The following is a 24,608-nucleotide window of genomic DNA, read 5'->3' as shown; positions in this document are numbered from 1 at the left end:
GTTCTTTCGTTGTAAAATTGGGACAATCCTGTCTAGTCTAATTCTGGGGACGGTGTCCGTGATTTTGTAAGCGAAGGCCAAACGGCAAAAATCTTATTACGGAGGCCAGTGAATAGTTTGTTCCTTTAGACAGATGAGGCCAGGGAAGGGAGTGTTTCTTGGTTGGTGGGCTGGGTGCCTCAGAGAAGGGGCTTTGGCTACTTTAATAGAGCCTCTTAGTATGGTCACAGTATTTAACTCACTTGGAACACGGAGGCATAGGCACGCAAACCACACGTTCTCTCAAACGGGAAAGGCGATGCGGCGCAACCACGCTGACTCATCCGAACCCGGTCCACTTAAAGGGCCAGATCTTCCCGTGTCCCGCCTCCGCCCTACAAAATCGCCAATCAGCGAACGAGCCGCTCCGTGACGCTATCTTCTTGCGACAAAGCCGGCCGTCTGAGGCGTTTACTGTTGACGGACCTCGGGCGCTGAGGCTATGAGCCCCCGGGAGGTGCTGGGCCAGGCGGCCCGGCTGGCCTCCTCTGGTCTCCTCCTGCAGGTACTCTGCCGGGCCGTTCCCCAGCCGGGACTCACGGGGAGGTGGCCCTGGGGCCCTTGAGAGCCCATCCCGGGGCAGACCCAGCCCTGGCGTGGACCCCGCTACTACTGAGGGGTTCCGCAAGAGGCGGTGGCGGCGGCGGCCGAGAGGGGACACCTGGGCCCGGAGCTGGGAGCCTGCGTCCAGAATCCTGGCTGGGAGACTGCAAACAAACCACTTTCCTTTTGAGCATTATTTATCCCATATGGCAGTAGGGGAAGGTTAGATCAGGCGGCAGGGGTGCCTCTGGTGCTCTAGAATCTCACATATTTTTAAGGCAAGGGTTTATTTTTTCCATGTCCCACTCCTTACCCTCAAACACTTTTTTCAATCTCTGACTCCCACTGAGTTCAGAGAGACAGTATGGCATGGCGAAGAACAGGGACCTGGGCTCAGACAGGCCTGGACTGGAATCTTGGTTCTACCATGTCCTTGTTGCATGACCCAGGACAAGTGACTTCACCTGCTAAGCCTCAGCTCCTCCTCAGAAAATGGGGGTAATAAGAGTACCTAGCTCATAAGGTTGCTGTGAAGCTAGGTTGGGGTTATTCGGATAATTGCACTTAACAGTAGTATGCTCTGGCTCTTAGTATGCACTCTTCCTTAAGGCAGTGTGACCTGGGACAAGTCACTTTCCCTTCTTGGCCCAAACTTTCACGTCTGATATGGTGCATGCCAGTTGATCCAAATGGTATTGTAAAGATTCTTTTAACCCTAGAACCTGGTCATTTTAAGTCATGTGGCTCAGTTTCTCTGTGTCCCGCTCTTGACCCGTTCAACCTTTCCTCACAAAAGTCCTGAATCTACCTTTCCCCTTGTTTTAGAGAGGCAGCATTTCACATAGAGGTTAGGAGAAAGCACCAGGCTGACTAGGGCTCAAGTTTGGGCCTTGCCACTTGCTAGATGCCTGCACTTGGGGAAAATCTCTTGACTTCTACAATCATCAGTTTCCTCATCTTAAATGAGAACAACAATGCAACCGCATAACGTCATTAGGGAGACTAGGTGAAATGCCTAAGTGCCTGGCATAAGTACTTAATAAATGTTAGCTAGTTTTATTGTAGTAATATGAATTTTGAAAATGGTCACCGTAGGGGTGAAATGAGCCAATCTATGTAAGGCATGTAGAAGAATTCCTTGCACAAGATATGCACTTAAGAAACGTTAGCTAGTCATCTAACGCTAAATTAGGTGAACCCTAAGTTACTTAATTGTGTTTTTTTTTCTATTTCACAACATTAATAACTGTTTGAATTCAGTGCTTTAGCCACAGTGTTGATTGTTCAACCTTTGATGATACCTTACTACTGAGATTAGCTTCATTAAAAGAAAACAAGTCATAGAAGAAAACACACTAGACTAGGAGTCGGGTGGCCTTACCCATAAGGTCATGCTGGGTCATTTGCTTGCCATGTGGGCAAATCCCTTTGCTCTGAGTTTATTTGCTTCCCATGCATTCACCAGGTTGCTTTTAGGGGTCAGGTAATTAACAGATGTGAAAGGGCTTTTTTTTTTTTTTTAAACTGTTAAGTCCTTTACAAAGTTAAATGAAGACTGTTGCTAATAAGGCACGGAGCAAATACTGGGGAGTGTGAGCAACCTCATAGCTTCATTAGCTCAAACCTTTATTCAAACCAATTAGGAGATATGGATATAGCCTAAGACATTAAGTTTCTTAGTGATAACTTTGAAGTTAACATAAATGTGTGCGTGTGGTTTTTTTTTAAATAGCTATAATCTTTAGGTTTCTTGGAGTGTTTTAATTCAGTCTTGTGTGCTTTCTCAAATTACAATGCAGACACTTGAGGTAGCTTTGCAATTACATTGTGTTCTGAAAGAATTTAAGAGCTTATTCTCTGTAACTCTGAGCCAGCCATAGTGTATTAATGCCTTTCATTTGTATGCATTTTTCAAAAATGCTTTCACTTCCACGATGTTTTTTGATCCTTGTCATCAACTCTGTGATAGGTAGCCTCACTTGACAGGGATGAAAACTGAGGCTTACAGAATTTAGAAGATGATGGGTTTAGCTAAATGGTGAGTTGAGACTCTCAGCTGAGTACTTTTTCCGTTAAGAGCTGCATGAATTGGCTTCAAATCTCTAAAATTGAATACAGAATTTGGTGTCTACGTACCCGCATGTTTCTAAGGAGAGGCTACCAAGCTTTCATCAGACTTTGAAAAGATCACCTTTGACTCCATAAAGGTTAACACTGTGATACCTTGGCTTTGGAGACCTTGCTGCTCTGTGACACTTCAGGGACAGTGTTAGACTGCAATCTCCCTTTTTGGTCATACCTTCCCCGGAGATTTTCAGACCACTGTGGTCCATTGGCATAGTTTGATTGAATTTTCCAGATTGCAGCTGTTCACGTGTAACTCTGAGAGTGCTTGACACAGAAGTGATCTGTCATTTGCTCTGGAGTGCCCTTGAGTTACATCTGTGTTGCTGCCAGGATGCAGAGGGGGTGTCACTTAGTGAGGCTTGCACCCCAGCCATCATCCCCATTTGGCAGCCTCACTTAATTGCAACCTGTTTTTCTCTGTCTCATGGGAAGAATTCTTTGTTCAGGTGGTTTTCTTGAATTCACAGGCTTGAAAGTCTCAGGATATATCCTTTTCAAAAGGTGATAGCTGGACTCTGTTTTCCTTTCCCCTCTATTTTATAGTATCTTATTGCAGTTGTTTGAAAGGTATTCAGTTCCTCTCTGGAAAGTGGCAAATATTCAGTAAATAAACATAGCCTTTTCTGTTTTCTAATTGAGAAACTGAAGTTCAAAGAGATTAAATGTCATTGTCGGATCCTTAGATATAACTAGGCAAAGAAGAAGAAGTTAGATTCCGTGATTCCTGGTAAATCTGCTATATTCTGCAGACTCCCACTTGCTAAGTGTGTGCTCTTTCTAAACAGGCTGGAGGGAGGGCCAGTGTGAAGCACTAACTAGAATTCCCTTTCTGCTCCCTAGAATTCCATTTCTGCTTTCTGCCTGACTGAACTTGAAGAAATTCAGTGAACCTGTCAGGGCCTCCCTCTTCTAATCAGTAAATTAGGGAGACTTCCACATGCCTTCTTGGGTTCTTTGACCATTGCATGAGAGTGCCGAGAGACCCCAAGGAATGAGATTTCAGAAGCAGTGCAGACAAGTTGAGCATTTTAAAGAGAATCTGTCTGGCGAAGCTGCTGTATGTCGTTACATTAAGAAGAGCAGCCATCTTGTGTTCTTTTCAGCAAAGTAAACCTTCCCAACATAATTTATTCTTATCTATTTTTTTTCTTTTTCTGTAGGTGTTGTTTCGATTGATCACCTTTGTCTTAAATGCATTTATTCTTCGCTTCCTGTCAAAGGAAATCGTTGGCATAGTGAATGTCAGGTAAGAAGGGGTGTACCCTGGCATTGTCCACAACTCACATCCCTAGTCGGGTTTTCTTCAAACTGTACCTGTGTGTCACCCTTGGATTTTAGAAGCATGGACCTTTACCAGAAGCAGAGTGTTTCAGCAGTGGGCTGAGGAGAAGCATTAGGCGATGTTGCTTTTAATGGACCCATGGTGTGTTTTCCATTAGCAGCCTCCAAATACACATTTCTCTGCCCGCTCTTCCGCTGTGCCTTAGAACCCAGGAGAGGAGTGGGAGTAATTCACTGCAAACTCCAACTCAGGTATAATCCTGTGTTCTCGTCCTGCTGACAGCAAAGGAAGCAGGAATTCTGCACATCGTGAGGATGTGCTTTGTAATTGCAGGGCTGGAACAGCCACCTTCCTTCCCTCCTCGGTGAATTTTATAATTGGAAAGTGGCAGTGGGATGAGAGCTGTGTCCTTGTCATTAGTTCCTTGGAAGCTCTTAGAAAGCCAACTTGCTTTGTCTTTTAGATTCTGTTTCTTCTACTCTCCTCCTGTCTGTTTAAGGACACCCACACATATTCTGTCTTCACAAATGGCACAAAAGTATATGAAGTGATGTGAGTGCTCAGTATAGCTCAGCTTCCCAGGTGTGTCTTCGTGTCCTAGTAAACAAGACATTATGTTCCAGACAACATTTCACATCTAATATTTACTGAACATATGCTCTTGGCTCTGTTCTCAGAGCTTAGAGAAGGGTCTCAAACTTTGATGGGCAAAGGAATCATCTGGAGAGCTTTTCAATTGGTAGGACTGAGGAGGTACCCGGGAATCTGCACTTTGACAAGTTTTTCAGGTGATTTTGAAATAGGGACCATACTTTAAGAAATGCTCTTTTTGGAACTTCCCTGGTGGCGCAGTGGTTAAGAATTCGCCTGCCAATGCAGGGGACACGGGTTCGATCCCTGGTCTGGGAAGATCCCACGTGCCACGGAGCAATGAAGCCCATGTGCCACAACTACTGAGCCTGCACTCTAGAGCCTGCAAGCCACAAGTACTGAGCCCACGTGCCACAACTACTGAAGCCCACCCGCCCTGGAGCCTGTGCTCCACAGCAAGAGAAGCCCCTGCAATGAGAAGCCCGCCCACCACAACGAAGAGCAGCCCCAGCTGCCGCAATTAGAGAAAGCCTGCACGCAGCAACGGAGACCCAACACAACCAAAAATAAATAAATTAATTAATTAATTAAAAAAAAAAAAGAAATGTTCTCGTAAAAGCAGGAAGGAAGAGGGCCAAGGCCTCTTAGGTACTCAGACTTTAAAGCAGTTTGGGCCTCTCCCCACTGGCCTCTCCCAGATTTGCAGATCCCTGCATTGACAGCCCTTGTCTGGCCTGTCCACCTGCTTAACATATAGTTCAGTCTATTGGGACAGAAGCACTGGGTCACAGAATGGTCCCTGGACAACCTCAGGTACCTTAGCCCTGGGCCATCCTCATTCTAGCTTCATCCAATCAACTGCCTGTTGAGGAAGGGGAACTGTAGCTACTCTTTGCTAAGGTGCAGGAGGGTCCACCTAGGTAAGCCCGCAAGGAGGAATGTGGGCAAGCCTTGCCCATCTGGGTTGCAGCGGCCCCAGTAGTGGTTGCCAGCCTCATTGCCTGTGTTGAGATTCTCTACTCAATAGAGCCTCAGCTTCTTTCATAGGGATCATTAGGTCACCAGTCTCAGGGTGGCCAAGAGGCCCTCTTGCTGTGTGCGGTCATATCTTGTCCTTTTTTCCTCCTTATGGTCAGAGCCACACCTCTGTATAGGCACAAAGGCTGCAGTCTTTGGGGGCCTCTGTGGCAGTTTCTGTCCTAGGCATAACTCTTATAGGCACACACTCATATGTCCCTTGTTTGGTTCCTAACTCTCCTATTGTATGGATCAGATTAGCTGGGGAGGGGGCTTCTGTAAGAAACCATTGCCCCCCACCAATCACCACCAGTGATTTATGACCAAGACTTTTCCTCCTCCCGATTGCTAGCAAAATCCCAGAAGTTGTCTCTGTCAAAAAACTAGACTTTCTGTTGATTGCTGCTTTTCCTTTACAGGCTAACACTGCTTTACTCTACCACCATCTTCCTGGCCAGAGAGGCCTTCCGCAGAGCATGTCTGAGTGGCAGCACCCAGCGGGACTGGAGCCAGACCCTCAACCTCCTGTGGCTAACGTGAGTTGTGCTTTGGCCGGAGACGGTTTCACGGAGGCAAGCGTGATAAGTGTGAGAAATTAAACAGCAACACTTGCCTAAAGCTGAATAGTTTCCAGCTTGGGTTTTGCAGTGAGCTTCTGGGCCCTTGGCGTGGGACAGGAAGGGGAGAACATCTGTGTGAAGTAGCATCCCTGGCTGTTTTCTCTCCGGATGGCCAGGAGCCAGGAGGAAGCTCCGGGTAGGGGTTTCTGTGCCACGTTTCTAACCCCACTCCTACCCTCTTTGGAGGCTGTTTCTGCTATTTTGATTCCCACTGGGCCTGTGCCATCTTTTTTATTCCTAACCTTTTTCCTTAGAGTGTTTTCTGCGCTTTTAACAGCCACTTATTATTTTTTGAAAGCCTTTTAAGGGTTTCTTTGTATCTCTCCTCAATTTTGTTATGTTGATTTCAGTTCTGAGCCTTTTAGAATATTCTTGAGGACCAAGTACATCAGCTAAAAATTGTAATGGCTTTTCTGCAGTTCGATCCCTGCCAGGAGGGCTAGTGATTAAAATGCTTTCCCAGTCCTGCCCTTGCATAACTCCTTATTACCTCATGGAGATGGCTGTCATAAGGGCCGGTAGGTGTTTATTTTATTAGAGGAATGACTGTTAGCGACCCAGTCATATTGAAGTGCTCTCTGGTCACACCTAAAGGGATACTGTGCACTGGACTACCAGTTATTTGAGGTACGAGGACCAGCTGTATACCGTCCTTCAGTTATTCTAGTGCAAACAGCAGGCACTTCTGGGAGTTTTACTTACGAGTCATTGTAACACAGTGGATAGGAGTGCAGGCTTTGGAGTTAGATCAGGATTGGGTCCTACTTCTGCCCTGAATAGCTGTCTATGACCTTGGCCAAATTACCCAATGCTTGTCAGCCGTAGTTTCCTCATCTTTTAAATGGGGGTAATGACAGAGTATCATTGTGAGGAGTCAGTGAGATAAAGGGGGTGAATCATATGCCTGGCATGTAGTAAGTGCCTGAATAAGTGGTAGCTATTTTTATTATGACTATATTTCTTTTCTGTTCAATGTTACTATTTTAACATATTTTTATTTTTATATTTAGCATGTTAAGAGACATTTTTTCCGTTTTCTAGAGTCCCTTTGGGTGTGTTTTGGTCCGTGTTCCTGGGGTGGGCCTGGCTACAGTTGCTCGCAGTGCCCGATCCTGACGTCATCCCCCACTATGGAACTGGAGTGGTGTTGTTTGGGTTCTCGGCAGTGGTGGAACTTCTGGGAGAGCCCTTCTGGGTCTTGGCACAAGCACATATGTTTGTCAAGCTTAAGGTCAGTGTGCCTTCTGCTGTGAATGAGAAATGAGAAGAATAGGAGAAAGAGTGGTGTTTAAAAAATGCTTTTATAGGAGAGAATGGTCTTTTCAGATTTGCATCTAAAAAAATATTTGGAAAAAGGTAACATGATCAGTTCAGTTCATTCACTTGAGATTTGTCAGATGAGTTTGGTTGAAGTTTACCTCTGCTACACTATTAATGAAGAACAGGTTTTGTTAATAGCGAAGTTATTAGTGTAAATAAGAATTTAAAAGGACGTTTTTCAGATTTTTCTAGTGATTCTATTCAGTTGTATATGGGTATTAACTTTTCATCTTTTAAAATATATTATTTGATACATACAAAAGAATATAGTGTGTAACATATATGTAAATCTTAAAACATGGTAATATACTGAAGGTCCATGAACCTACCACCCAATCTAAGAAGTAGAACATTATTAATACTGTATCCAACCATATGCCCCACCCCTACCACCAGGGTAACCACTATTCCAGATTTTCTGGGATTCCTTTGCATCTTTAGATTTTAATAATGTTTGTAAAGTGTACCCTTTACCATGAGTTTGCAGGTGATTGCTGAGAGCCTGTCAGTAATCCTCAAGAGCGTCCTGACAGCTTTTCTCGTGGTGTGTTTGCCTCACTGGGGACTGTATATTTTCTCTTTGGCCCAGGTAAGAGTTATGACTTCTAACTTTTGTATAATCTGTTTCTCCATCTGTTTTTTACTTCTTGTTTCTGTTACTCCGTGATTTACGTTTGCAGTATTCATGCATGTGGAGAAGGCTGGGAGCTCTAGAAAGGTGGTCTTGGCACTGCTTCTCCTCTGGCTGCCATGTCCATCCTGCTGCATACACTGACACCACTGGTGTTTGTGGGGACCTGGTGAGGGCCACATCCGGCCTTGTTGTCAGACGTAAAAACTCCTTTAGACATTCTGTGGGCAGGCCCAGCCTGTATCCAACTGATCTTTGATTGTCTGACAATCCTGTGGAGGAGAGAAAAAGCAGTAAGGGGGTGGGGTGGGAATCAAATTACATGTGTGTTATTTTCCCTGGATTTCAATCAATTGTTTTCAGAATAGCAGGAAACTCTGCCAAGCCTGTTTTAAACTTAGATTGAAATCTCTCATAATTCAGAGGGTGTGAATCTAGTCATAGGAGGTACGTTTTCATTTTTAGCAGTTTTGGCTTCAATTCCATCTCATTTTCTAGTTCTAGTTCATATTTCTAGTTCTATTAAAAATGTAACTACAGTACTAATGCTAATTTAAAAACTGAAAAAGATCATATAGTTATCAGACCATCTCATAGTACAAACTACTTTGTAATTTTTCTTAATGTATTGGAAGACAAGTTAAAATTCTTAGTAATGATTTATGTGAAAATGTTTCCCATGTCCTAGGCAAAAAGTACAAATATTTCTGCGAAACATAGAAGAGCTAGATTTAAAATTATAGATTAAGAATGAGGGGCTTCCCTGGTGGCGCAGTGGTTGAGAGTCCGCCTGCCAATGCAGGGAACGCGGGTTCATGCCCCGGTCCGGGAAGATCCCACATGCCGCGGAGCGGCTGGGCCCGTGAGCCATGGCCGCTGAGCCTGCACGTCCGGAGCCTGTGCTCCGCAACGGGAGAGGCCACAACAGTGAGAGGCCCGCGTACCGCAAAAAAAAAAAAAAAAAAAAAAGAATGAGAATTGCTTCCTAAAAGTAGCTTGCTACAATTGCATATTTTAGAGAAGTTATCTCTGATTATTTTTGCCATGTTTTATTAGATCTAGAACTACAGTTCTCAACATTCATCATTGTTTGTGATGGACTCTCCCTAATAGGATAGGAGGGCAGTAGAGATGCCCAGTTATTGGTTGACTCTTCTTGGGAAAGTTACTTGCATTATGACTTTCTCATTGTCATAGTTCCCACCCAGGATACGTCATAGATCATAGGTCAGCTAGGCCAATTCTGAGTTTATTGACATCCTTATTATAAGATTTCTGAGAGCACTTCTCTGGTATATTCTCTGTCAGTCTCTGTGGGAGAGGTGTAAGAGCCAACAGCACCTCATATCAGCAGGCGAGCCCCACCTATGGTTCTGGGATTCCCCTTTCTCCAACCTGCCTCCAGGTTCCTCCTTGAACTGGCCCCTCTCCCCGTGGCATCATAGCTCAAATAAAAGAGTCACTGTAGAATATATAAAGAAACCTTACAACTCAACAACAAAAAGACAAACCATCCCAAAAGTGGGTCAAGGACTTGAATAGACATTTTTCCAAAGAAGATACACAAATAAATAGCCAATAAGCACATGAAAAGATGCTCAACATCATTAGTCATTAGGCAAATGTAAATCAAAACCGCATGAGATACCACTTTACAGCAGTTAGGATGGCAAGTATCAAAAAGATAGAAAATAACAAACACTGGTGAAGATATGGAGAAATTGGGACACTCATACATTGCTGGTGGGAATGTAACATGGTGCAGCTGCTGTGGAAAACAATTTGGCAGTTCCTCAAAAAGTTAAATGTAGAAGTGCCATATGATCCAGCAATTCCACTCCTAGGTATATACCCAAAAGAACTGAAGATGGGTGTTCAAACAAAATTTTGTACACGGATGTTCATAGTAATACTATTCACAATAGCCAAAAGGTGGAAACAACCCAAATGTTCATCAGTTGATGAATGGATAAACAAAATGTGGTATATCTATACAATAGAATATTATTCAGCATAAAAATGAAATACTGATACATGCTACAACATGGATGAACCTTGAAAACATGATACTAAGTGAAAGAAGAAGACACAAGAGGCCGCCTATTATATGTTTCCATTAATATGTAATGTCCAGAATAGGCGAGTCTGTAGAGACAGAAAGCAGATTAGTGGTTGCCAGGGGCTGGGGGAATGGAGAGGGACTGCTTAATGGGTCCAGAATTGCCTTTTGGAGTAATGAAAAATGTTCTGGAATTAGATAATGGTGGTTGTTGTACAACATTGTGAATGTACTAAAAGCCACTGCCATTATATCTTTAAAATGGTTAACATAGTCAATTTATGTGAATATTTCCTCAATTAGAAAAAGGGGAAGGGATCATGTAGTTAGGATACTCTGTAAAGAGGTTGTTGCTCTTCCCCAGGCTCTGGTCAGCAGGAAGATGGAGAGAGGCAGGGAAGGGGGCTAGAAAAGGGTGCTTGTTACAGAGGATGTTGGCATCAGGTGGTGTGGCTCCCCACAGCGCTGCTTGTGTCTTAAAGGGTTTGAGGCGTGAAAGAAGGAGAGTAGATGACGAGTCTGCCCTCAGGCATGGATGGGCGTGGAGAGCAGAGGAGCCTACACCTGCTAAACCCAGACTCCTCTTAGTGCGTTTACTAAAGGAGCAGCCTTGCTGTTTCCAGATTGAAGGTGGGGCCTGGAGGTCCCAGTACTTCTTAAGCTAGTGTGCACTGTTCTCAGGGGCAGAGGGGATAAGGGAGCTTACGAAAAGGGGCTCTTTCGTTTCTGGTTTTTTTCCCTGCCATGCCACGCAGCTTGTGGTACCTTATTGTAGTTCCCTGACCAGGGGTCGAACCTGGGTGCCCGGCATTGGAAGTGCAGAGTCCTGACCACTGGACTGCTAGGGAATTCCTGAAAAGGGTCTCTTTGGATACTCCTCCCCAACCTGCAGACAAAACCCCAGGCTGCTTCTCATGGCCAGAAGACATCTTTTTGTCCTAGATGGGAAGAGGAAGGGGTGGAGCCTCTTAGCACCCTGTCCCTCCCCATCCTGTAGTAGCTCTTGCCCCACCCATGCACTAGGCAGAAAGGAGAGCCAGCAGCTCAATTCTGCTTTTTAATCATAGTGTCACAGGTTTCTGGGGTTCATGGAAAACCCCCAGCCCTAGATGATGGACAAGCCCCTGGATACTAGCACAGCCGGAACACATGGATTCTCAAGGTGTACTGTCTAGTTGGGAGAGCCCTCCCTTTGTCCAAATACGAATCTTCGGAGAACGTATCTGACATTGCTGTGGTGGTTGTCCTAGTGGATGTCTGTCACGGAACTTATGTTCTGCCTGCCTGGAAGAACCTCTGTTCTCCCAGTCAGGTGAAGTGTGACACTTTCCCTAGAGATGCTGCAGTGGAGCTGGGTCATACTCAGCAGTGCTATTTTCCAGAGGGTGAGACATTGCTCCATAGAAAGTACAGTTAATTAAGACAGTTCTATTTCTTGACTGGCCTTTGAGGTCAGATCTATAGGTGTATCTTAATTATGCTTACATTAAAACAGTGTAATTTAAACCCATTATTTTCTTTTTTCAGCTTTTCTATACTGCAGTTCTGGTGCTCTGCTATGTTATTTATTTCACAAAGTTACTGGGCTCCCCAGAATCAGCCAAGCAACAAGTTCTTCCTGTCTCCAGAATGACAGATCTGTTACCCACTATTACGAGAAGTAGAGTAAGTAATGTATTTTGTCTGTTATCATTTTAATCACAGATGCTAGTTATCCTTGAGGGAAAGAAATAACAACTTTATTGCTTATTGTTATAATAATAAAGATAATTTGATAACTCATGTCTATGGAGTGCTTGTTATGTGCTCAGCCAGGGTTTCTAAATCTTGTCACTATTGACAGTTTGGGCCAGATAATTTTTGTTGTGGGAGCTGTCCTTTGCATTGTAGGATGTTTAGCAGCGTTCTTGATCTTTACCCACTAGATACCAGGAGGTACCACCCCCAAGTTGTAACAGCCAAAAATATCTCCAGACACTGTGGAGTGTCCCCTGGGGGACAGAATTGCCCCCAGTTGAAAATCACTCTGCCAGCCCCTGTGCTGGATGATTTACATACCTTATTTAATGCTTATAACAACTCTTTGAGGATGACATTATTACTTCTATTTTAGCGTTGAGGAACTGAGGCTTAGCAACTAAATTACCTGCCCAAGGTGAGGGTCAGAGTGAGGACAGGAGCTGGAGTGGCGTGAATCCCAGCAGAGCACAGGGCTCTCACCACTGTGCTCACTCTCTTTGTTCTGCTGCGTCTCTTGGTTTTTCCCAGGACTGACCTCCAGCACAGATAGTCTGGAGGGTGCTGACAAAGCAGGGAGGGGCCCTGCAGAGTTCCTTCGCCTAGTGTCAGGCTGCTCTCTCAGGTGATCCGCTTCCCCACGTAGACCATTGAGGATTCCAGAGGCTGATGTGTGAGAGCAACTTTCAGTCCATTTGACTTTTATCTCCTGACTCTCGTGGGGTCAGTGCTAGTGACTCTAGCCCAGGAGCCGTGCATGTGATGTCTTACCACGTTGCCTCTGCACAGATGCTCTGTGACCTGCTCCATCTGGGCTGATGCACTTTCCCTTTTTCTCGTACTTATTTGCTTGCTGGATGTGGTGCACTTAGTTGAGGGAAGGCTTCAGCTGGACTTCTCCTTATAGCTCTTTTGTGATTATTTGAGAATGTAATAAAGTATTTGGGACTTAAGTCTCAGAACTTAAGGAATCTTGTTATGCAACTTTTCAAGAAAAATGAGAAATTATGTAGCAAAGCCAGATATGTTCTTATTTGTTATATGAGAGTTCTCCGTTCTGATCAAGTAGATCTTACCTTTAACCTAAATCAACATGACAATTTTTGGATACCATGGTGCCTTATCTGCAGGCTTAACAGATCAGGACTCCAGATCACTTCTCTTGCCTGGAGCTTCTGCTCCATGCCCACAGAGCGGGTCTGAGAGTGCAGAAAAGTCCCCCTCCCTGAGCGCTCCCCAGGGCCCACCTGTACCAAGCCTGGCCAACTTTTCATACTGGACCAGCACCTGCACCCAGCAGTATTTTGGAAAGGAGCGTTTTTACTGTTAATACAGGCAAAGAGAGAGAGGGTAAGGAAAAGAGTCTGACAACTGTGTACTTAACCCTGTGACGGGCTCAGAACTCCAACCTTCAGTTTCCTTATCTGTCAAATGGGCATAATAAGAATACCTCCCTCCTAAGGTGGTTGTGAGAGCCAGATGAGATGGGGCATATAAGGTGCTTAACACTGTGGCCTGGCATGAGTGCACATCCATAAGTGACAGCCCACACCATCATCAGCATCCCACTGCTGCTCTGAGAGCAGGAGTAGCTCCACTCGAGCATCCTAGCCAGGCAGACGCTGATGACATTGCTGAGAGCTCAGCGGTTTCATCTGGCAATCTGTCCCGAAAGTACCCATGCTCATGTTGTCAGGACAGAAGTCTTGACCTTAAGAAGGTTGGGTGTACCTGTCACACATGATGGTGGCAGCGTTCCTGCTGACAGAACACAGCCCCTGCTGGGTGTTCTCTGGGATACAGACACGTAGGAAGGTGACTGCTTAGCCTCAGGGAGCTTCCTGTGCATTTGGGAGGCAGTAGATACAGATCTGAAGCCTGCAGGACTCTCTCCAGACCTCAGGGTCCTCACTTTTAAGGTGAGATTGTTGGTCTACACAACCTCTGAGACCCCTCTTAAAGACTTACAGAATTCTGTGAAAGTATTTGAACTTTGACAAAGAGCCGTTATAACTGCCATTGACTGCACACTTACTCTGTGCCCGGCCTTAGGCTAAGTACTGTACTTGGACTTCTGTCCTTAATCCTCTTAGTAATCCTATGAGGTAAATGCTATTGTCTCCCATTTTACAGGTGAGAAAACTGAGGTTCAGAGACATTAGGTGATGAACCCCAAATCACACAGCTGGCTTTGGACCCACTTCTCTCTAACTTCTGTCTATGGAAAAACTTTAGTCTGTGTGTTTAAATCTCTATGCTATGAAGTCTTCCAAAAGAAATTGGCTTATTGCCCAAAGTAATTATTTATTTACTTAAAGATTGGGAGATTCCAGGTAGAACAATTCATTTATTCAAGTTTACTTTTTTAAAGAGAAAAGAAACGAGACAAATCTGAATGCAGTGGATGACTACACCAGCAACATGCCTAACTCGACTGTCCAGAGCAGCTTTCTGCTCTGGGGGCTCCCTTCTACGAAACTGGTCAAAAAATTGCATTCACAATCAACTTGACCAAATTGGGAGATTTCTTGCCTCCTCTTATAGAATTCCATCTTCTTCTTTTTTTTTTAATTAATAAATTTTTGGTTGCATTGGGTCTTTGTTGTTGTGTGTGGGCTTTCTCTAGTTGCGGTTAGCGGGGGCTACTCTTCGTTGTGGTGTGTGGGCTTCTCATTGCGGTGGCTTCTCGTTGCGGAGCACGGGCTCTAGGCGCGCTTGCTTCAGTAGTTGTGGCTCACAGGCTCTAGAGCACAGGCTCAGTAGTTGTGGCACGTGGGCTTAGTTAATCTGCGACATGTGGGATCTTCCCGGACAAGGGCTCAAAACCGCGTCCCCTGCATTGGCAGGTGGATTCTTAACCACTGCGCTACCAGGGAAGTCCAGAATTCTATCTTCTTTAATGTTACTTATTTAGCCTTAAAATAATGACATCTCAAATAACGGCTGCCTCTTACATCTTTTCTATTCTTTGAAACTTCTGAGGGATTTAATATGAGAGATCAGCTAGCATTCAAGTAAAGCTGAGGAATTTAACATAGCAAGCATGTACTAAGCAGTATCCTGTTTTAAGCACTGTACCAGGTGCCCTGAGTGAGGTCCCTGTGCTCATAACTTGCACTGTGGTGGGGAGATAACATGTGTACTCTGCTAACTACACTGTGTGTCTAGTGTTAACAAGATAGAAACACAGAGAAAGAACTGATGAATTCCATCTGCAAGCGTCAAGGAAGGCTTCATGGAGGAAGCTGCTTTTGAGCCAGGCCTTGACGCCTGAGCGGGCAGAGGTGAATGTGCACCTGTGGTAGAAATGAGCATTCGTGGCTGTAGGAAGGAAGAACATTTGCTCAGGGCCTGTTATGTGCCCATCACCGTGTTGGAATTGGGATTGCAGAGATGACTGGGTCCTTAGGTTGGTTGGACAGCTGGGGAGGGGAGAGGTGAGGAAGCAAAAGGGGGAAGGAGGTGACGGCGTGCTGGTCTAGAGCCGGGTAGTAATGGCCTCAGTGCTGCCAAGTGCAATTCAAGGGCAGTGGAGCCTAATGAAAGGTTTTTGAACAGTACCATGGTCTAATGGCTTGTGTTGAGAAACTTACCATCTGTTACAAATTTATCATGTCTAGTTTTCTCTCATTCAATGCTCATACCAGCTCCAGGAGATAGGACTTCTTATCCGACTTTGTAGGTGAGAAAACTGAGGCTTAGCAACGTTAAGTATTTTGCCCATGGCCTTTGTAGTCCGTAAGTCAGGAGCTGTAGGGAATTCCCTGGAGGTCCAGTGGTTAGGACTCTGCGCTTCCACTGCAGGGGGCACGGGTTTGATCCCTGGTTGGGGAACTAAGATCCCACATGCTGCTGTGGCCCAGCCAAAAAGAAAAAAGAAAAAAAGGGTAAGGAATGGGACTTCCCCAGTCTCACCCCTGGGTCCAGTGGGTGAGACTCCATGCTCCCAATGCAGGGGACCTGGGTTCAATCCCTGGTTGGGGAACTAGATCTCGCATGCATGCCGCAGCTCAGAAGAAGCCCTCATGCCACAACGAAGATCCCTTGTGCTGCAGCTAAGACCCAGCGCAGCCAAAATAAACAACAACAACAAAAAGTCAGGAGCTGTAGTTTGAGCCCCAGTCTCTGAGCTTGAATCCAAAGCCTGAACCCTACCATGAGGAGAGAAAAGGTTGGAAGAGGCAGTGGCAATCATCTATCACTTTTCAAGTGATGAGGACAGTGGAGGGTGGGTGGAAGTGGGAGCATGGACGAAACCAGGGCAGTCAATAGCCCTGGAGCGAGAGGGAGAGGAAAGAGTGCTGTGTGGGGTGTGGAGGTGATGGAGGGCAGGGGACAGGACCGTGTCCCTGGTGACTCTTGTCAGTGTGGTAAAGATGCAGCTGGTTGGACCATTCTGAGTCAGAAGAGTTTGGGGAGTGGAAGAGTGACTCAGGTTAAAGCACAATGAGCCCCTGAGTTCTGATTCCAGACCTTCTCCAGAGGTACTGCACATCACCTTTCCCCACCTGTACCTCAGTTTCTCCATCAGTACCGGGAGGCAGTGGAATGGCTTGTTGGTCACGGGATTCTGGGGAAATTCACAGCCTGTAGACCAGCTCAGCAATACCAACCTAGCTCTTGGGGAAGAGGCCTCTTTTGACCTTCCGAAGTGGTAAATCCATTCAGAACAGAATGGTAAAAGCCCGAAGAGTGCTTCTTTTTTCCACCACTTAGCAGGTGCCTCTGAGAAGAAACCCAATCTCTGATCAGACTTCCTGCCTCTGTGTCCTTAATGAGCATTTTGGAGTTAGTAAGCAGTGTGGCCATTCCTTCCAAACCATGGGTCCATTTAAATTGAAGGCATTAGGAGAAAGGAATGCTCAAGTATAAGCTTGAAGATCAGATGCACTGTCATGATTTCACTCTCCTAAAGAACTTTTTATTTTTATTTTTTAAAGAGCTCAGCCACCTTTCCAAATCAATTCACAGCCTAACAGCAAGTAGGCTTCACAAAAGCCTTGTGGGCCCACTGTAACTGTTCATTTCCTTTGAAAAGAGCACAGTTACTGCTTTGCAGATCACTACCCCTCGCCCCCTCCAGAGGACCACCTGGCATGGAGGGGGCAGAGTGTGAGAGAGAGAAGGTGCTGTACCCAGGCTCCCCTGAAGCCAACTATGGGCGGGATCAGTGTACGAGGATGACATGGTCCACAGTGTCCCCTAGTGGTGTAGGGAGGTCTGGCGCTCTTTGTTCTGGGGAAGGGAAATGCCTGGTTTCTTTCTCACTGAGGAAAATTTCCTCCTGGACTAGAGCTACCCCTGGCATTTGGCTCCAGGTCCAATGATGCACTGAAGTCAGTGTGGTTTGGCAGGATTCAGAACTGTCCTCCAAATATGGAAGAAAGGTTCTGAAACCAAAGGGTGAGGAGATTTGAGGACTGGAAATGACTCTTGCTTTCAAAGGGTACTCTAGACTTGCCCTGTCTTAAATGGTAATGTGGACAGGGCAGTGTGGCTACAGAGCATTTGGAATTGAGATGAGCTGTAAGTGCACTCAATACACACTGGATTTCAAAGAATTAATATAAAAAATATGAAATGCTTCTAGTATTTTCATGTTACAATGATAATATTTGGGGTCAAATCAAATATGTTAAAATGAATTTTACCTGTTTCTTTTTACTATTCACTGTAGGCTGCTAGAAAATTAAAAATCATATATATGGCATGCATTATATTTCTACACAGATGGGCTTTGTGCCAAGAGCAGGGGCCCATGTGACTGGGACAGGTTCTACACCTGCCTTTTGGGCCAGCTTCCATAGCTAAAATCGACCTTTTAGAGAGGTGGGGTGGGCTTGGCCTTGAGATTCACCCCTTTCCTCCTATATAGCCCCCTGAAATCCCACCTTTCAAAAGTCATCAACTGAGTTAATAAGAACTTTCCAAAATGCAGGTACCCTGAGAATAAGAACCTAACACCTAAACTGAATATTCTGGAGTCCCAGGATGCCTTCATGTTTGAGGAGAGGCCCCTAGAAGGAACTGGGAGGAAGTAGAAAAAAAGAAGTCATGTCCAGCTAGCTTGCCCCTCTCCTGCATTTTGTGGTCAGCTGTCTGGATTTGAGGCTACCTGTCTCTTACAGGTTGACCTCTGCCCTTCCTAAGCATTTGCTTCCTTCTTACCCTCCTTGTCCCTAGGAAATGGTCAGTTTGTTGCTACCCCTGAGAGTTTGAGAAGAGCCATATCAGAAGTTTGTTTTTTGTTTTTGTTTTCCTTTTCTCTGTCGTTCCAATTCTATGTGGTTTAACTGACCTGGAAGGCCTTACTTTCTTTTGAAATATACAAGCCAAGCTCATATGCTTTCTGTAAAGGGACCCTGGCTGGCTAAATAAAGCACTAAGACGTGCATTGAGCAGAACTTGTCCTGCAGCTTGGCATGCTTCAGACGTCTTTTAAGGGAAGAACTGACTGTGAGCTGTGTGTGTTCCATGTGGTCAGCTTACTCTCTGGGCAGCAGCAAGGGGACAGCACATTTCTTTAGGGGTCTCACTGAATGAATCTTGGGCAGGGCCCACAGGGAGGCTCTTCCACCCAGAGACTTTGTCTTCACATTTAGGAATGTAAGTTCTTTGCCAGGATTCGTTGGATGTTTTCTGTGTGCTTAGCAGTAAATGAAAAATTAGTGGGGACTATCCAAATTGGGATTTAGAGACCAAACTGAGTTTCAGTAATATTACTGTATTCTTAGACTTGGAATACCTGGAGTTTTTGTTTTATTTTGTTTTTTCTTCTAGGCTTTTGTAAATTGGGAAGAGGCTAAATTGACTTGGAGTTTCTTCAAACAGTCTTTCTTGAAACAGATTTTGACAGAAGGTAAGTAAAAGGTCTCTCTGAGCAGTCAGGAAACCGAAGTATCAGCCAGGGGATTCCATACAACTGATGATTGCCTAGATGCAGACCACCTGCTGCCTAGAGCCCCCAGGGCAGAGGACCCTCAGAAATGGGAGTTTTTTAAACAAGGAGAGGGAAACTAACATTTATTTAATTTGATACTTCAGTTGTCTAATTTAAATCTCCCCACAGCCTTGTAAGAAAGATATTGTCCCCATTTATTATGGATGAGGAAACTGAGGGTCAGTGAGGTTACATAACTTCTGCAAGAATGAGGAGCAATTTAATTTGAATCCAAGTCTAACTCCAGAACCCATGTTAACAGCGTTTAAACAAATGTATTATAAAAATATTATATCAATTACAGAAAGTTTGGAAAATACAGAAAACTATCTGTAATCTCATTTTCCTAACTTTTTATACACTTTTTCTGCACTTTTTAAGACCATGTTTTTCTCATTTTATTTTCTTTAACAATAAAATTCACCTGTGGGATAGTTTGGTCAGCCTTCCAACTTCTCGGGACTTTCCAGTTTAACAGTGACAGAGCTCTGAAGCAGAGGGCAAACCAGGAGCTGAAAGTATATGTAATTTTTCTATATATACGTATGGTTTATTTATACCCAGCTTTAGTTCAAAGAATGAGATTGGAGGCGGCTATAAGCTGCTGAAGGTAGTAGTTTCTCTCTATAAATTTCATGTGTCTGTACATCTATATATCTGTTACTGAACGTGTTTCTAAATATTTTCAAAAATTATTTTTTAATTATGAAAATAATATAACCCCATTACAAGAATTTTGGAAAATAGAAAAGTTTCCTATAATTCTAGCATTCTAATACAAACATCATTATTATTATCTTGTTGTTTTTCCTTTTCCACCTTCTTTATTTTATTCATTATGCTTCCAAAGGGAAGTAACTCCCCCCTAAGCCTCACTTTCCTCATCTGTGAGTTAAAGGATAGGACCAGGAGGTGCCTGAGGGCTCCCTGAACTTTGCGAATGGATGTTTCTAGCCTGAGCCCATAATGCTGCCATTACAGAAGTGAAACTGTTCATAGGGCTTCTGGAGGAAGTAAAGGTCAGAAGCCTTCGGAGAGCTGAGTGAAGGTGCCTTAACGCTAAGTTTCTTGAGAGCAGCGAGTGTGCTGTTCACCACTGTCTCCGTGGCACCCTGCCGGGCCTGGAACATAATAGGTATTCAGCAAGTATTTTTTGATAAAGAAAGGTACTGTAGTGAAATTGTATATTGTGATAGTTCCCATTATTGTTAGAACAGGCAAAACAATGGAGGGAGTTTTGGGAAGGGGTGTTACTTAAATGCACTTTTTTTTCCTCCTGAAGTTTAAAGGACAGTTTGAATGAGTTGAGGAATGGTCCTGAGTTGGTTGCAAGCAGTGGCCCTAAGTTGGTTGTGTGGACTGCAGTGGCTAGATGTGTTTGCAGTGGCAGGTGTCAGCTACACACTCAAGCCTCCCAAGCTGGGCCTGTTCCATGGTTGGGCCGTCCTGACCTGGCTGGCAGAGGGCCCTTAGGGACTTTCCAGGGCCTCCCTCTCTGTGGCTGTGAAGTAAGGAAGGGACTTGACAAGGACACCCAGATTCTTCTTCTCTAAAAACTACAGCTCTAAAAAATTTGAAATCATTTATTGTTATAGCAAAAATGTGTGTGTGTATGTATGAGTATATATAGTATATGTGTATGTGTGAGTGTATAGTATATGTGTGTGTGTGTGTGAGTGTATACAGTATATGTAAGTGTGTGTATATATAGTATATGTGTATGTGTGTGTATGTGTGAGTGTATATAGTATATGTGAGTGTGTGTATGTGTGAGTGTATATAGTATATGTGTATGTGTGTGTATGTGTGAGTGTATATAGTATATGTGAGTGTGTGTATGTGTGAGTGTATATAGTATACGTGAGTGTGTGTATGTGTGAGTGTATATAGTATATGTGAGTGTGTGTATGTGTGAGTGTATATAGTATACGTGTATGTGTGTATGTGTGAGTGTATATAGTATATGTGTAGTGTGTGTATGTGTGAGTGTATATAGTATATGTGTATGTGTGAGTGTATATAGTGTATGTGTGTGTGAGTGTATATAGTATATGTGTATGTGTGTATGTGTGAGTGTATATAGTATATGTGAGTGTGTGTATGTGTGAGTGTATATAGTATATGTGAATGTGTGTGTATGTGTGAGTGTATATAGTATATGTGTATGTGTGTGTATGTGAGTGTATATAGTATATGTGTATGTGTGAGTGTATATAGTATATGTGTATGTGTGTGTATGTGAGTGTATATAGTATATGTGTATGTGTGAGTGTATATAGTATATGTGTATGTGTGTGTATGTATGTGTGAGTGTATATAGTATATGTGTATGTGTGAGTGTATATAGTATATGTGTATGTGTGTGTATGTATGTGTGAGTGTATATAGTATATGTGTATGTGTGAGTGTATATAGTATATGTGTATGTGTGTGTATGTATGTGTGAGTGTATATAGTATATGTGTATGTGTGAGTGTATATAGTATATGTGTATGTGTGTGTATGTATGTGTGAGTGTATATAGTATATGTGTATGTGTGTGTGTGTGAGTGTATATAGTATATGTGTATGTGTGTGTGTGAGTGTATATAGTATATGTGTGTATGTGTGTGTATATAGTATATGTGTGTGTATAGTATATGTGTATGTGTGTGTGTATGTGTATGTGTGTGTATATAAATGCTGTTACTTTCTGCCCCCACATTTCCTAAACACTGTGTGTCAGGTGCTGAGAATACACAGATGAATGAGAAACAGGCCGTGGCCTCAAGGAGCTCATTCTCTCCCCAGAGACGCAGGCATTTGTGTCGTTAACTCTGATACAGGGCTGTGAGGGGCTGTACTTGGAAATGCCAGCTCCTTCGCCAGACATCTCTTGAGTGCTGTTTCATTTCCTGGAGCTCTGCTAGGCAGCCAGGGGCACGGAGATGACTGAGACATGGTTCCTGCCCTCAGGGAGTTCACAGAACGTGGGAGGGAGAGGCCTTTTGTGCCAGAACCCAGGGAAGCCCCTGAAGAAAAGCCATTGCAGGTGGTGAGAATACCAACAGCTGAGGCTGGGAACACCAGCCCAGCCTGACTCAGGGCAGCTGGAGGGGCTAAATCCTCCGTGTAGGGTGTAGCAGAGGATGATGGTGTGATGGTGGGAGGTGGGGGTGAGGTTGGTGAAGGGAGGCCAAAAAGATAGCTCGGGGTAAGTTTATAAAAGGCCTCAAGGGCTTCCCTGGTGGCGCAGTGGTTAAGAATCCGCCTGCCAATGCAGGGGACACGGATTCAAGCCCTGGTCCGGGAAGATCCCACATACCACGGAGCAACTAAGCCCGTGCACCACAACTACTGAGCCTGTGCTCTAGAACCCACGAGCCACAACTGCTGAGCCTGTGAGCCACAACTACTGAAGCCCGCGCGCCTAGAGCCCATGCTCCGCAATAAGAGAAGCCATTGCAATGAGAAGCCCGCGCACTGCAACGGAGTAGCCCCTGCTCCCCGCAACTAGGGAAAGCCCACGCGCAGAAACGAAGACTGAACGCAGCCAAAAATAAATTTCTAAAAAATAATAATAATTAAATAATAAAAGACCTCAAATGCAGAATCAAGGCGCTTGGACTTTTTGCAAACACTACAGAGCCATTTAAAATTGTGAAGACAGGGATTGACTTAAGATCTGTATTTGCAAAAGCTGGAACTGTTAGTGGTGAGGATGGATCAGAACAGAGCGGAGATACAGATGGGAACTAGTGCAGTGCCTGAGGACCCGTGCCTGGGAAGACTTGCAGAGGTCCCTGCCACAAATGCAGTGGCTGGGAGATTGTAGGCAGGGAAGGGCTGAAGAGAGACTTGAGATCACATTGCTTCTCATCTCTTAATATTGCTTTCCTCTTTGAGCAAGTTGCTAGGAGGTGAGAGTTGGCCCTTCAGAGCTATGGACACTCTTCAGTGCTCCACCTCCATAGTGGTCAGTGCTTTCCACTCACAGATAATAAGAACATTCATGGAAGTTGAGGGTGGGGAATAGGGCTCTGGGCTGGTGTCTTCACCTTGAAAGCATTAGACTGTCTTGAATTGTGAACTTGGGCTCCAGGGAACTGCCAGCCTCCACGGAGCTTTATCCACCCAAAGAGGAAACTTTTGATGAGTCTGTGCACTTAATCATGGACCTTTCATTTCACAGAATTTACACTCAGATTATCTGACCTCCCTGAAAACTTGAGATAATCATTTTCATCATTAACATTTTAGTAACTCCTCATACTTTTTGAAAAACTTATCAGACTGGTTTTATTGATTTTTGTTTTGTTTTTAATTTAACTGGTTTGGAAATTTGTTGTCAGTAAAGCCCCCTGCACTTTCCAAATTGTTATTATTTTGAGATTATTTGAAATCAACATTAGGACAAGGAACATGTCTTTAACTGATTACTTAATTTTTCTCCTTTGAGAGTATTTACCAACTGGAAGAGATGATAGATGATAAAAGAAAAGGAAAGAAGAAAATACTGTACATTTGAAATGCTAATTATTTTGCTTTTCCATTTACAGGCGAGCGATATGTGATGACATTTTTGAACGTGTTAAATTTTGGGGATCAGGGTAAGATGAAATTCTGTATTGTTTTAATTAAAGATGAACTATTAGTAGATACTTTCTCATATTTTTCTCTGCAGTTTGATACGTTTAATGAAAAAATGAACCTGCAGACTATTTTTTAAAAAAGATTATAAGAAATGAATCCTGAAGATTAAAAATTGTAGGTCTTTATATATTTGACTATCCCCTCTCATTGACATGGGTGGCAAGTTCTCTTTTGAGATTCTCTGCCCTTACCCTGCTTTCTGCAGAGCTCTGGTGCTCATTTTGGGGGCCAGAGTGTGCTAAGGGAAAAGGGAGCTCATTGCAGTCACAAAGATTTGCTCCATGTTTGTGTGGCTAGATAGGTCTTAATATTTTTTTCACATTTATTTTTGAATATTATCCCAAAGTAGTGCAAATAAAAATAGAAAAAAAATCAACTTGGTATTAATGACTTTTATAAAAAAATGCTGGTGATGGAAATGTTCTGTATCTTGACTGTATCCATGTCAGTTGTGATATTGTTCTATAGTTTTGCAAGAATTTACTGTTTGGGGAACTGGGTAAAGGGTACATGGATCTCTTTTATTTCTTACAACTCCAAGTGAATCTATAATTATCTCAAAAAGTTTAATTTAAAAAATTAAATTAGAAAAAATTTTAATGGTGCTATAAAAATTCAAATAGAAAAACCAATACGATTGTTATTTCTTCCTTTTTGTTTTGTAGGCGTGTATGATATAGTGAATAATCTTGGCTCCCTTGTGGCCAGATTAATTTTCCAGCCAATAGAAGAGAGTTTTTATATATTCTTTGCTAAGGTGCTGGAGAGAGAAAAGGATGCTACACTTCAGAAGCAGGTAGTCTTGGTTCTTATGTCACCATCTCCCAAGTGAATTCTCTGTCTATGTGCAGGATAAACAGACAGAAATGTGGAGCTATCTGTTCCCCTCTGTTAGCTCTGAAATTTTCTTCTAGTTTTCATTCTTCTATCACATTCTGAATGATGGCAGGACACTGAGCTCACTTCTTCTTTCACAGCTTCTCCTTTTTCCCCTGACCAGCCCTTCTTTTTCACCCTTTGTCCTTCTTTGTGACCTTATTCTTGTCCCAGCCCTCTCAGAACTCTCTGCG

General features: G+C 43.8%; 1 protein-coding gene across 3 annotated transcripts in view; it reads left to right on the top strand.

Moving 5' to 3' along the window:
- Positions 1 to 406: 406 nt before the first annotated feature.
- The window catches only part of RFT1 (RFT1 glycolipid translocator homolog), a 38,260-nt gene continuing 14,058 nt past the window's right edge, over positions 407 to 24,608 (top strand). Inside the window, exons 1-9 of one of the 3 annotated variants that reach the window (XM_089919472.1) lie at positions 407 to 544; positions 3,870 to 3,955; positions 6,019 to 6,135; positions 7,261 to 7,450; positions 8,027 to 8,128; positions 11,757 to 11,894; positions 18,747 to 18,825; positions 23,445 to 23,495; positions 24,204 to 24,334. In XM_089919472.1, coding sequence (XP_089775598.1) covers positions 482 to 544; positions 3,870 to 3,955; positions 6,019 to 6,135; positions 7,261 to 7,450; positions 8,027 to 8,128; positions 11,757 to 11,894; positions 18,747 to 18,825; positions 23,445 to 23,495; positions 24,204 to 24,334 — 957 coding nt within the window. In that variant the 5' untranslated portion in view covers positions 407 to 481. Of the gene's footprint in view, positions 545 to 734; positions 2,621 to 3,869; positions 3,956 to 6,018; positions 6,136 to 7,260; positions 7,451 to 8,026; positions 8,129 to 11,756; positions 11,895 to 18,746; positions 18,826 to 23,444; positions 23,496 to 24,203; positions 24,335 to 24,608 lie in introns of those variants that run through there. The other 2 variants (XM_022572869.3, XM_089919474.1) reach the window with 2 other exon arrangements.

This window comes from Delphinapterus leucas, chromosome 10, assembly GCF_059928025.1.
Source record: "Delphinapterus leucas isolate spDelLeu-1000000601 "Yukka" chromosome 10, BTC_Dleu_Yukka2, whole genome shotgun sequence".
Lineage (NCBI taxonomy): Eukaryota > Metazoa > Chordata > Mammalia > Artiodactyla > Monodontidae > Delphinapterus > Delphinapterus leucas.
The sequence above is the reverse complement of the archived record's forward strand: the minus strand, read 5'-3'. Positions and strand labels throughout refer to the sequence as shown.